Source organism: Mustela putorius, unplaced genomic scaffold (genome assembly GCF_011764305.1).
Source record: "Mustela putorius furo isolate JIRA1106 unplaced genomic scaffold, ASM1176430v1.1 tig00000580_pilon_pilon_pilon, whole genome shotgun sequence".
Classification (NCBI taxonomy): Eukaryota; Metazoa; Chordata; class Mammalia; order Carnivora; family Mustelidae; genus Mustela; species Mustela putorius.
This window is the reverse complement of record NW_025421423.1, coordinates 9,872,603-9,885,917: the sequence shown is the minus strand read 5'-3', so window position 1 is coordinate 9,885,917 and position 13,315 is coordinate 9,872,603. Positions and strand designations below refer to the sequence as shown.

Here is a 13,315-nt window from a genome sequence, read left to right as displayed (position 1 = left end):
AGAGGACTATAGCATCCAGAATTCATGGCTTTTCCTTATGATTCTTTAGTCTTCCAAGTTAGTATTTTTAATTTTCATCATTGTTTTCTGTTCTTTTTATTTTTCTTCTTTGCTTTTTTTTTTTTTTTTTTTTTTTTTTTTTTTTTTTTTTTTTTTGGTAAGATTCTATTTATTGGGCCACCCAGGTGGCTCAGTAGTTAAGCATCTACCTTTGGCTCAGGTCATGATCCTGGGGTCCTGGGATTGAGACCCGCATCAGCTCCCTGCTCAGTGGGAAGCCTGCTTCTCCCTCTCTCACTCCCCTGCTTGTGTTCCCTCTCTCTCACTGTGTCTCTGTCAAAAAAAAAAGAAAGAAAGAAAGAAAGAAAGAAATTCTATTTATTTATTTAACAGAGACAGCGAGAGAGGGAACACAAACGGGGGAGTGGGAGAGGGAAAAGCAGGCTCCCCACTGAGCAGAGAGCCTGATGTGGGGTTCCATCCCAGGACCCCAGGATCATGACCTGAGCCAAAAGCAGATGCTTAATGACTAAGTCACCCAGGCGCCCCTTTCTTCTCCTTTTCAACCAACTTATCAATATCAATACCTTTTTAAAAAATCATTTATAATATTCACTTTTAGAGTTATATTCTATCCCTTCATTGTATTTAACCTTATTTTTTGTACATATATAAGTTTTTCTTTCTTCAAAATTTTGGGATACAGATTTTTATACCTTATAACTACTGCATGGCTTTTTCTATTCACCCATTTGATCATATTCTCTCCTTTTTTTTTTTTTGAAAAATTAAATTTTTCTTCTTTCTTTTTTCAGCCAACTTATCAATTCCTTTATAAAAGTCTTTTTAAATTTTCATTTTTACAGTCATATTCCATCTCTTCATTGTATTTACCCTTATTTTTGTATATATACAAATTTTTCTTTCTTTAAAAATTTGGGTGTCAGTTTCTTCTAACAGACCAAAATACACCCAAAATCTAGTGTATGGCTCTGTTCTGTTCACCAGCCTGATCATATTCTTCTTTTCTTTCTTTCTTTTCCCCCCAGTTGTGGCTCTCTTCTGATTTGTTTAGTGATTATTTATCTAGGGTTGTTGTTATCCTTTTATCATTTTATTCTCTCATTTATCTGTTCTTCTCTGGACAAAATGACAAGATGTAAAAATTCACCTCAGAAAAAAAGGACAAGAGGTTGTACCAACTGCCAGGGAGCTAAACAACATGGACATGATAAGTAAGATGTCAGAACTAGAGTTCAGAATAATGATTATAAAGATACTAGCTGGGCTTGGAAAAAGCATATAAGATACTAGAGAATCCCTTTCTGGAGAAGTAAAAATCTAACCAAGTGGAAATCAAAAAAGGCTATTAATAAAGTGCAATAAAAAAAATGGAAGCTCTAAGTGCTAGGATAAATGAGGCAGAAGAGAGAATCAGTGATATAGAAGACTAAATGAAGGGCGCCTGGGTGGCTCAATGGGTTAAGCCATTGCCTTCGGCTCAGGTCATGATCTCAGGGTCCTGGGATCGAGTCCCGCATCGGGCTCTTTGCTCAGCAGGGAGCCTGCTTCCCTCTCTCTCTCTCTCTCTGCCTGACTCTCTGCCTACTTGTGATCTCTCTCTGTCAAATAAATAAATAAAATCTTAAAAAAAAAAAAAAAAAGACTAAATGAAGAAGAATAAAGAAGCTGAGAAGAAGAGAGAGAAATAATTGTTGGATCACGAGGGGAAAATTTGAGAGATAAGTGATACCATAAAGTGAAACAATATTAGAATAAATGGGATCCCAGAAGAAGAAAGACAGAGAGGGACAGAAGATATATTGCAGCAAATTATAGCAGGGAACTTCCTTAATTTGAGGAAGGAAACAAAGATCAAAATCCAGGAGGCACAAAAAACCCCCCTCAAAATCAATAAAAATAGGTCAACATCCTGACATCTAATAGTAAAACTTACAAATCTCAGAGACAAAGAGAAAATCCCGAAAGCAGCTTGGGATAAGAGGTCTGTAACCGACAACGGCAAAAATATTAGACAGGCAGCAGACCTATCCACAGAGACCTGACAGGCCAGAAAGAACTGGCATGATATATTCAGGGTACTAAGCGAGAAAAATATGTAGCCAGGAGTACTATATCCAGCAAGGCTGTCATTGAAAATAGAAGAAGAGAAAAAAGCTTCCAGGGCAAATAGAAACTAAAAGAATTTGTGATCACCATACCAGCCTTACAAGAAATATTGAAAGGGGTGCTATATGTGAAGAGAGAACCTAAAAGTAACATAGACCAGAAGGCAACACAGACAATATACGGTAACAGTCACCCTACAGACAATACGATGGCACTAAATTCATTTCTTGCTATAGTTACCCTGAACATAAATGGGTGAAATATCCTAATCAAAAAACACAGTGTATCAGACTGGTTTTAAAAAAAAAAGACCCATCGATATGCTGTCTCCAAGAAATTCATTTTAGATCCAAAGACACCTCCAGATTTAAAGTGAGGAGGTAGAAAACAACTTACCATGCTAATGGACATCAAAAAAAAGCTAGGGTGGCAATCATTGTATCAGACAAATTAGATTTTAAACCTACGACTAAAATAAGAGATGAGGAAGGACACAATATCATACTTAAAGAGTTGGTCCAACAAGATCTAACAATTTTAAATATTAATGCCCCTAACATGGGAGCAGCCAAGTAATAACAAAATCAAAGAAACACATCAATAATAATACAATAGGGGAATTTAACACCCCCCTCACTGAAGTGGACAGATCATCTAAGCAAAAGTTCAACAAGGAAATAAAGGCTTTCAATGACACACTGGACCAAATGGACATTACAATATATTCAGAACATTCCCTCCCAAAGCAACAGAACTCACATTCTTCTCCAGTGCACATGGAACATTCTCCAGAATAGATCACATACTGGGTCACAAATCAGGTCTCAACCAATACCAAAAGATAGGGATCACTCCCTGCATATTTTCAGACCAACAGTGCTTTGAAACTGGAACTCAATCACAAAAGGAAAGTTGGAAAGAACTCAAATACATGGAGGCTAAAGAGCATTCTACTAAAGAATGAATGGGTCAACCAAGAAATTAAAGAAGAATTTTTAAAAATTCATGGAAACAAAAATGCCAAAACTGAACCAGGAAGAAACAGAAAACCTGAACAGACCCATAACCAGCAAGGAAACTGAAACAGTAATAAAAATCTCCCAGCAAGAGCCCAGGGCCAGAGGGCTTCCCAGGGAAATTCTACAAAACATTTAAAGAAGAATTAATAACTGTTCTTCTGAAACTGTTCCAAACAATAGAAATGGAAGGTAAACTTCCAAACTCATTTTATGAGGCCAGCATTACCTTGATCCCAAAACCAGACAAAGACCCCACCAAAAAGGAGAATTACAGATCCATATCCCTGATGAACATGGATGCAGAAATTCTCACCAAAATACTAGCCAATAGGATCCAACAGTACATTAAAAGGATTATTCAGCACGACCAAGTGGGATTTATTCCTGGGCTGCAAAGTTGATTCAATATCCGCAAATCAATGTGATACAATACATCAATAAAAGAAAGAACAAGACCTGTATGACACTCCCAATAGATGCTGAAAAAACATTTGATAAAGTATAGCATACTTTTTTTTTTTTTAAGATTTTATTTGTTTATTTGACAGACAGAGATCACAAGTAGACAGAGAGGCAGGCAGAGAGAGAGAGGGAAGCAGGCTCCCCGCTGAGCAGAGAGTCCGATGCAGGACTCGATCCCAGGACCCTGAGATCATGACCTGAGCCGAAGGCAGTGGCTTAACCCACTGAGCCACCCAGGCGCCCTATAGCATACTTTCTTGATCAAAACTCTTCACACTGTAGGGATAGAGGCTATATACTTTAATATCAAAGCCATTTATGAAAAACCCACAGTGAATAACCTACTCAATGGGGGAAAACTGAGAGCTTTTCCCCTAAGGTCAGGAACATGGCAGGGATATCCACAATCACCCCTGCTATTCAACACAGTACTGGAAGTCCTAGCCTCAGCAATCAGACAACAAAAAGAAATAAAAGGCATCTGAAATGACAAAGAAGTCAAACTCTCCCTCTTTGCAGATGATATGATACCTTATGTGGAAAACCCAAATGACGCCACTCCAAAACTGCTAGAACTCATACGGGAATTCAGTAAAGTGGCAGGTATAAAATCAAAGCACAGAAACCAGTTGCATTGCTATACACCAACAACAAGACAGAAGAAAGAGAAAGTAAGGAGTCAATCCCATTTACATTCATAACCAGACCCCTAAAATACCTAGGAATAAATCTAACTGAAGAGGCAGAGAATTTGTACTCAGAAAACTATAGAATACTCATGAAAGAAATTGAGGAAGATGCAAAGAAATGGAAAAATGTTCTGTGCTCATGGATTGGAAGAACAAATATTGTTAAAATGTCTATGCTATCTAGAGCAATCTACACATTTATTGCAATCCCTATCAAAATACCACCAACTTTTTTCACAGAAATGAAACAAATAATACTAAAATTTGTGTGGTAACAGAAAAGACCCCAAATAGCCAGAGGAATGTTGAAAAAGAAAACCAAAGTTGGTGGCATCACAATTTCAGACTTCAAGCTCTATTATAATGCTATAATTATCAAGACAGTATGGTACTGGCACAAAAATAGACACATAGATCAATGGAACAGAATAGAGAGCCCAGAAATGGACCCTTGACTCTTGGTCAACTAATTTTCAACAAAGCAGGAATGAATGTCCAATGGAAAAAAGACATTCTTGTCAATAAATGGTGTTGGGAAAATTGGACAGCCAGATGCAGAAGAATGAAACTGGGCCATTTCCTTACACCACACACAAAAATATGCTCAAAATGGCTTACAGACCTAAACATGAGACAGGAATCCATCAAAATCCTAGAGGGGAACACAGGCAGCAACTTCTTCGACCTCAGCCGCAGCACCTTCTTCCTAGAAAGATCATCAAAGACAAGGGAAGCAAGGGCAAAAATGACCATTGGGACTTCATCAAGATCAAAAGCTTTTGCACAGCAAAGGAAGCAGTCAACAAAACCAAAAGACAACCGACAGAATGGGAGAAGATATTCACAAATGATGTATCAGATAAAAGGCTACTATCCAAAATATATATAGAACTTATCAAACTTAACACCCGAAGAACAAATAATCCAATCAAGAAATGGCCAGAAGACATGAACAGAAATTTCTGCAGAGAAGACATCCAAATGGCCAACAGTCATATGAAAAAGTGCTCAACATCACTCACCACCAGAGAAATACAAATCAAAACCACAAGGAGGTACCACCTCACACCAGACAGAATGGCTAAAATTAACCAGTCAGGAAATGACAGAATCCAAAAAAGGGAAAGTCTCTAACTGGCTATAGGCTTATTATGATCAACAGAGGCCAGAAGATATAGGGAGTCAACCTAGAATTCTGTAATAAACCAAGCTTTTATTGGGAAAAAAGAAAGAAAGAAAGAATCCAAATTTGCCTTTTTAACTTCCCAGCTATAAGTACTAAAAAGGCAAGTATATTTTTGAGAGCTAAAACCACAGGAGCCTGGCTGGTATCAATCTATGAAGCTGAGAGAAAGTATGAGTGGGGATTCAACAACAAACTCTCATTTTTAGCTTCTGGTAAAGCAAAATGACTAAAAAACTGGGTAGCTTGACCTTATGGCTCTGATTCTCCAAAGAGAAGGTCGGTTGGATCAACACATTAATCTGACATCACCTTATCATCTTAACAAAACAAATACACTTAAGAACTGACTTTGGTTTCATGAAGGGCCCAGGTCTCACTCAGTTGCAACAGATTTGCCAGGCCTGATTCTATCTGTAACTCAGAAAGGACAGACAAATCAGCAGATGTCCTCAAATAAGGGATGAGAAAAATAAAGGGAAAAAAATCTAGGGAAAAAAAAAAGGACATTCAGAGGAAGGGGATATTATTTCCAGTTAGAGATACTGAGGAGCAATATCAAAAAAAGACAACCCAATGCCTTTGAATGGGCAGAACTGGGACATGTGATGATGTATAACTTGATACTACTTAATGACATACTTAAAATTTTTGTCTCAAATAAAGTTGCAAAAGGCTGGGTATCTAAATTGCAAGGCGGTATCTTGGGTTAGACCCTATAAAAGAGAAAAAAGGATTGAGGAAGCCATACAACTTTTGAGTCCTAAGGAGTCAAAGGAAAAAGTAGAGACTGAGGGAATAAAATCTTGGACTTTACTAATATTAGAACGTTGCCGACTTACCCTTTCTACTTCTTAAACAACACAAACAATAACAATTTCATTTCTAGGAATCTAGTCAAGGAAACTCCCTAATAAAGCTTTTACTTTAAAAGACACCTTAGAGTTTTTAGTTAGAAAAAAAAATAGGAACAGCTTAAAGAGGAAAATAGTTAAGCAAAATTATCATCAGGACTTTCTCCATATTCCTACCAAGTCTACCTAACAAACTTCTTTATTTTTAAGCCACACTTCCTTGCTGTTGCTTCCAGACAGACTTTGATTTGGTATCTCAATTATATACAACACATACTTCAATTACTATACACTACTGATAAAGTACTTTAATCATTTTTTTCTTGGTCCACATTATGAGAACGTTGAGAGCAGAACCCAAGTATGTCCACGTGAGAATCCTTAGCACATACAGTTAGTAAATACATTCTGCAGAAATGAAACATTACATTATATCAGAGCCACACCTGGACAGGAGTCTAGTCCCACAGAGAACAAATCCAAATTTTCTGAAGATCTGTCTAATAAGCAGAAACTACAAATATCAGTTGGGGGAAATCGGAGGAGGAGACAAACCAGGAGAGACTGTGGACTCTGAGAAACAAACTCAGGGTTTTGGAGGGGAGAGGGAGTTTGGTGAGCCTGGTGGTGGATATTAAGGAGGGCACATATTGCATGGAGCACTGGGTGTGGTGCATAAACAATGAATTTTGGAACACACACACACAAAATAAAATTAAATTTAAAAATTAAAAAAAATTTTTTTTAAAGAAGACATAAGGAACCACTACTAACCCAGGGGGTAGCATATTTCCTATCAGAGGATAGAGGTAGCTATATTACCCTGATAATATCACTGAATAGAAGGTCTATTTCCATACAAGGATGAGGTTCAATATAATAGATCATGCTGACACACACATTATCTACACTTTAAGAATTTAGGCTCTGAAGTAATATGGCCCCACGTCTGAGTCTTAGCGCTGCCTTAATTTCCACATCTATAAAATGGAGGTGAGAAGATTAAGATCTCCCTCATAAACTTGTGAAGATTAAATGAGATGATGCATATAAAAGCTTGGCATTGTGCCTGGCACATGCAAATATTCAAACTTAATTTTTATTATTACCTCTCCAACTTCTTGCCTCTACTTGTATCTGCTGATTCAGATGGGAAAGAAAGAAATATCCCCATGAAACCTGGGCAGTATCTGCAGAAACTGTGAAGTTGTAGAATAAAACATCACATCCTGGTGGCACAGGTTGCTTTTTATTACTAGTGACAGGGACTCTAGAGAAGAAAATTAAGTATAAAAAATTCAGAGACCTGGGACACCTGGGTGGCTCAGTCAATTAAGCCACTGCCTTCGGCTCGGGTCATGATCCCAGGCTCCTGGGATCAAGTCCCGCATTGGGCTCCTTGCTCCACAGGGAGCCTGCTTCTCTCTCTGCCTCTGCCTGACACTCTGCCTGCTTGTGTTCTCTCTCTCTCTGACAAATAAATAAATAAAATCTTAAAAAAAAAAAAAATTCAGAGACCCACTGCAGTAACTAATCCAAGTTACCACTGTGTTGAAGGTCCCATGCCTTGTGTCAGAGCAACACAGTAGCAGTAATAGTAATAATACTATTGTAATGATAGTGGCAGCAGTAATGTTTATAGATCACTTTCTATGTGCCAGGTACTATTTTTAAATGCATTTCATGTATTAACTCATTCAACCTATTAAGTCTTTGAAGTAAGCATGTAGGCTGAAGAGTCCAACAGCTCTGGAGTTAAATCTTGGTCCTGCCATTAAGGAGCAAGCTACCTTACTTCTCTGAGTGTTAGTTTCCTCATATCTAACTGGGAGTGAGAACTTCTAACCCACATGGATAATGTAAGGACTGTTTGAGATAACAAACACAAAGTACCCACCATGTGCCAGATAACCAGCTGATACCCTAGTAGCTGTGTCTTTATTATTGTTACATTAACATTATTGATAATGTTAATATTATCATTACATCTGAGGGCCAAAAACTTCATTCTGCAGGCATGGTGAGTGAAGTTTCAAAAGGGGGAACATTTTTCTTCCTTTCTAAGTTCCTCTTTAGTCTGTTTTTTTTTTTTTTTAATGGTAAGTGTTCTATGATATTATTAAGCTTTTCTCAGAATTAACTATACATGAATACAAGTAAAATATTACACAGATAAGAAGACCTTTAGACTAGCTTTAAAAGTTGGGTTTTTTCTTCCCCCCTCTAGGAACAGTAGTGGTGAAAATACTATAGTTCCTTCAAGTAAACAGTGCTGAAAAGAATGAAAATGGCATATGGCTGGGGGAATCTTCCAAAGAAACTACTCTACACAGCCATCCCCTGTTCTTTTCTCTGCCTTTTAAGGTCACAGTAACAGGATAGAAAATCTGGGACTCACACCATCTGTCCAGACAGTTCCATCACTGCTCATTTCTCTTGTTAAATAATCAGAACACTTCACACTTCCCAAACACTGCTACCATAAAGAGCAGTTAAAGCAGAATGAAAGAAGCTCTTTCTATGCAGAAATGTAGTGGTTAGAAATGAACCATTCTTTTGAAGTTTGTGCATTTCAGATCATGTCAGTGAAGAAAGAAATCCAAGAATTATAAGGAAAATTTAAGAATAACAGAATTATAATAATGGCTCTAGAAAGTATCTCTCTTAGAAAATAGGTGACATCCTCATACGAGTTCTTTAAGAATAGATTTGGCAGTTTAATACTGAGTTAATTACATAGGTATCTAATCTGTAAGTTTCTCATAAGACTAAGAAGAGAAATTATTTTCTTTATCCCTGTCCTACTAATACAGTAGTAGTAATAGAAGCTAGTAATTACTTGGCACTCAGGAGATCTTTAATTCTCTTCAAAATGCTTTTTGTGTATTAACTCACTTAATCCTTAAAGCCATTCCATGTAGCAATTTCTTTTATTATTCCCATTTTACACTTGAGGAGACTAAGGCACAGAGAGGTTAAATAACTTGCCCAAGGTAATACAGATGGTAAGTATAAAGCCGGGATTCAAAAGCAAGCAAATAGGCTCCATCCCTTTCCTTTCTGTGCTACATTACAGTTTTTAAAGAAGCCTCTAAATTATATGTTAAATTCAGCTTTTGTGTGTGTGGGTGTGTTTTTAAAGGTTTAAAGGTTTACTTATTTATTTTAGAGAAAGAGAGAGGGAGCTCAAGAGGAAGGGGCAGAGAAAGAGGGACAGAAAATCCCAAGTAGATTCCATGCTGAGCGCTGAACCTGATGCAGGGCTCCATCTCATGACCCTGAGGTCATGACCTGAACTGAAACCGAGAGTTGGACATTCAACTATTTGAGCCACCCAGGCACCCCCAAATTCACCTTCTTTATTATATCTGAATAAAACAACTACAGCTGAATGTCATAAACACTTACCCCCATTCACCTAGCCACAGTGAGAATGTCAATTAATACATTCTTTAACTTATTAATTTCTGTCTTATATTCAGAGCTTACCCAGCATGAATTTGTTATTGTCATAAAGCAAAATAATTTTTCATATTAAATAAAAGTTTCAAGCATATGCTCTGGGTTCAATGTCAATTTGGGGATATATTTATGACTTTGAGAAAAAGGTTTGGATTATTCTCGAACCTCCAGAATTTAACAGTATATGAAGACTCCTTGCCTTCAAATAAAGATTCAGCAATACCAAAAGGGTGTCGATGTAGCCAGGAGAAACCAGTTTGAATCGAGCATTTCTCTTCCATGTCACAGAACACTCCCCACTCAGCTCAATGGCTCAAATTTATTCAATGATAGAAGCTCCAATCTCAGCTAGTTAGTGAGGCAAATTGAAGCTCCTGCTCATGTAACTATCATAATAATGAGAATAATGATGATAATCACTTTAGTTAATCATAATAATAACAATGATAACCATCATTTACTAATTAACTTAGTAAGTGCTGAGCATTATGCCAGGTGCCTCATATCATCAGGTATACTGGGGGTCAGTGGGGAGCAGTGGTTAAAGGACAGGCAGCTGTCTGAGTCCTTCCGTTATTTGCTATGTGGTCTTGAACAAACTACTTACTTTCCAGCCCCTCACAGAATACCTGCCTCCTAAGATTGTTTTGACGATCAGACGTGTTAACACTTGCAAAATGTTCTTAATAGTCAAACGCACAGTAGTGCTACCCAAACTTAACAGACTGGGAGCTTAATGTTCAGAGAAAAGCTAAAGGCCACAAATAGGTTAGGGTCCAGCGAAGGCCCCCAGCTCTGCCTGACTCCAAAGCTCATGCTCTTTGGGTTCTCATTCCCATTCATTCACCTCTCCTCTGTCTCTCAGAATTAAGAATAGGTCAACTGCTTCATAAAGGAGAGCGTTGTTACTCTAATGTCATTTTTGTCTTTTCTCATCAGAGTTTTACTGTAGCAGCATTAAAAAAAAATGTTAAAAACGTCAATCTAACATACTGTACTCCATCAATTCCAAGACATTTCCCCCACCCAAATTTTTCCATCTGTGAATCATGTGTCTTAGAATTATAATTGGCAGTAATTTTCCTTTCTGAGTAGCACATAAAATAATGGTGCATCTTACAATCCATATCATCTTACGTTTGACAAAATATGGTAGCTGTTAAGCTCAACGAGTATGCTTTAAGGATCAGCCCTCAGTTACTGTTGAAGGCACATTCCAGACCTTGCCGAGCATTCCTGGCCTCAGAGTTCAGTTCCAGTTCATTTCACTTAAACTTCACTTGACTATCTCCTTCCTATGGACCCTACCCATTTCCATCAAATTAACATGCTTCCATTAACTCTAGTACCCAATCAGTGTTTCGGCTAAGGCTCTGGGCTTGGTTTTTGTGTTCCTTGTTTTGGTTTTCCCTTTCTGATGACTCGAGAGCTTCTAATCTTAATGACTCTTTGGACTGAAGTCCCAGGGGCACTTCCTCCTCTTACACTGTCCTTATAAATAGTCCATACTTTCCAAACATAATTGGGCTTTATGGGTAAACTGAGACAGTATTAGCTAAGAGTGAAGCTGTGACAGTCTTTCATTTGTTTCTCATTTTCAGTTACTTCCTTATTTCTACCTTCCTAAGTTACTTCTCTAGACCCTTTTATAAGTACTTATCTGGTTCATACTTAAATTTTTTTCCTGTTTTGGCCTGGGTGCCTCCATTCCACATATGGTCAGTCTCTTCATAGAAGAAAAAAATGTCGAGTTTTATATCATCTTTTCCTTGGAAAGATAGTTCCAAGCTGTCCTCTACCTAGGATGAAGATGAAAACCTTCACAGACTGAAACAAAGGAAATATATATTCTTTGAAAAAATTTGTTTTATATAGAGAGAATACTGATTCTAAGATAATATGTTTTTTCAAGCTGGAACATCTCTGAAATTGGGATTTATCAGTAGCATGCCAACATTTGATTTCTTTCTTAAATGCATATAAAATAATGTTACTTCTGACAATTAATGAAAACCCAGAGTAAATGACTTACAGTAGCTAAATTACCACTCTGCAGAACATTCTGTTCCTGAGCCTCTTTCTGAATTAAGAAGGAAAGAAACCAAAGAAAAATAACTCCCTTTAATAATCAAGTAGAACTATTAGGAAATAAGTCTCTCATCTCAATCAATAATAAGTACTTAAATAAATGTGACATCATAGAAACCTACCAATATTCCATAAATTACATTATATGAAAAAAATAAAAGTTAAAGATACAAAGAATTCTGAGAGCATTTCCCTAAAGAAAGTTAACCTACAAATAATTATGTTCTCATTAGATGTGGTGCATCTGTCTTGTTATAGTACTAATCACATAATAATTATGTAGTTATTTTTTCCCAATTAGACAGTGAACTCCTCAAAGATAAGTACTGCAACATACTGATCTTTGTGTCCCAGGTGCAGAGTGCAGTGCCAGGGAGAAAGTGAGTATAAACATTTACTGCATGCCTAGAGTTCAACTGCTTTGACTCTGACCTCTGGAGAATATTTTATTAAATTTTTTTAATAAACTAGACTAATTACAATAAAGAAGTAATTTTTCAGTATTAAACATACTTCTACTTGCTTTCCAGGACAACACCTTCCTGGGAACAACCAAATTAAGAGTAAGACATCATTTGAAAAAAAAAAAATGAGTAAGATGTTTGCAAGGAATCATGGGCTTAGGGCATAAAAATCAAATTGTCTAAAAAGAGATTTCACTTAAGTCATGATGACCTACTCCTACTTCAACTCTGAGAAAATTGCTATAACCCAGAATATGTGAGATAAATAAGAAATTCAAGTACTATTTGAAATGATTCTGTTTCTAACCCTTAGCCCCAAAGGACCATTTCATGTTGATGATAGGATGCCTAAGTGAATATAAAATTAAGTGACTTATGAGAAACATTATAACTTTAGGTAGGGTAGGTGAGATTCTTAATAATTGTATTAATTTTACATTATATGGTATATTAATTATATTGTAAGAATTCAAGACCCTTTTCCCCTTCTCATGGTCAACAGTAAGCCAGATTTTCTAGTTTCCTTAAGTAGTGCAAAAGTCATAAAATAAGCTTCTGCTGAGCTTACCCTGACCAATACTGAGTGATACACATGTAACATTCTTAACCATCTCTGAGCTGTTTAATATAAACTTTTCTTTTGAGACATGGTACTTATGAAGTAAAGCAGATTTTTATTACTGACCTTCCCAAATTTGTGTTTGAGTGGAAGTCCTACATCCTGAAATGCTGAAATAATATCAGATTTATAATCTTGTATAAAAATTCCTAGGTCAACATCTTTACTATATGGAATAATGTTGCATTGCCGATACCACCCTAAAAATAAAGAAGAAAAAAAAAGAAAATTTTTTAAAAATTTAAGTTTGGAAAAAATTAGTCACGATTGTATAATCTTTGTAAGAGTGGATTTTATTTCTTAAGGTATTTCTTAAGATTAGACTTACAGTGCTTTACCAAAAAT

General features: G+C 36.7%; 1 protein-coding gene across 5 annotated transcripts in view; it reads right to left on the bottom strand.

Annotated features, from left to right (window-relative positions):
• The window catches only part of FKTN (fukutin), a 66,875-nt gene that overhangs the window by 10,283 nt on the left and 43,277 nt on the right, over positions 1 to 13,315 (bottom strand). For 4 of the 5 annotated variants that reach the window (XM_004747741.3, XM_045081652.1, XM_004747742.3 and 1 more), the window contains exons 8-9: positions 13,037 to 13,170; positions 11,471 to 11,598 (exon numbers count right to left, since the gene is read on the bottom strand). In XM_004747741.3, the coding sequence (XP_004747798.1) occupies positions 11,471 to 11,598; positions 13,037 to 13,170 (262 nt within the window). Of the gene's footprint in view, positions 1 to 11,470; positions 11,627 to 13,036; positions 13,171 to 13,315 lie in introns of all 5 variants that reach the window. The other variant, XR_006607194.1, reaches the window with a different exon arrangement.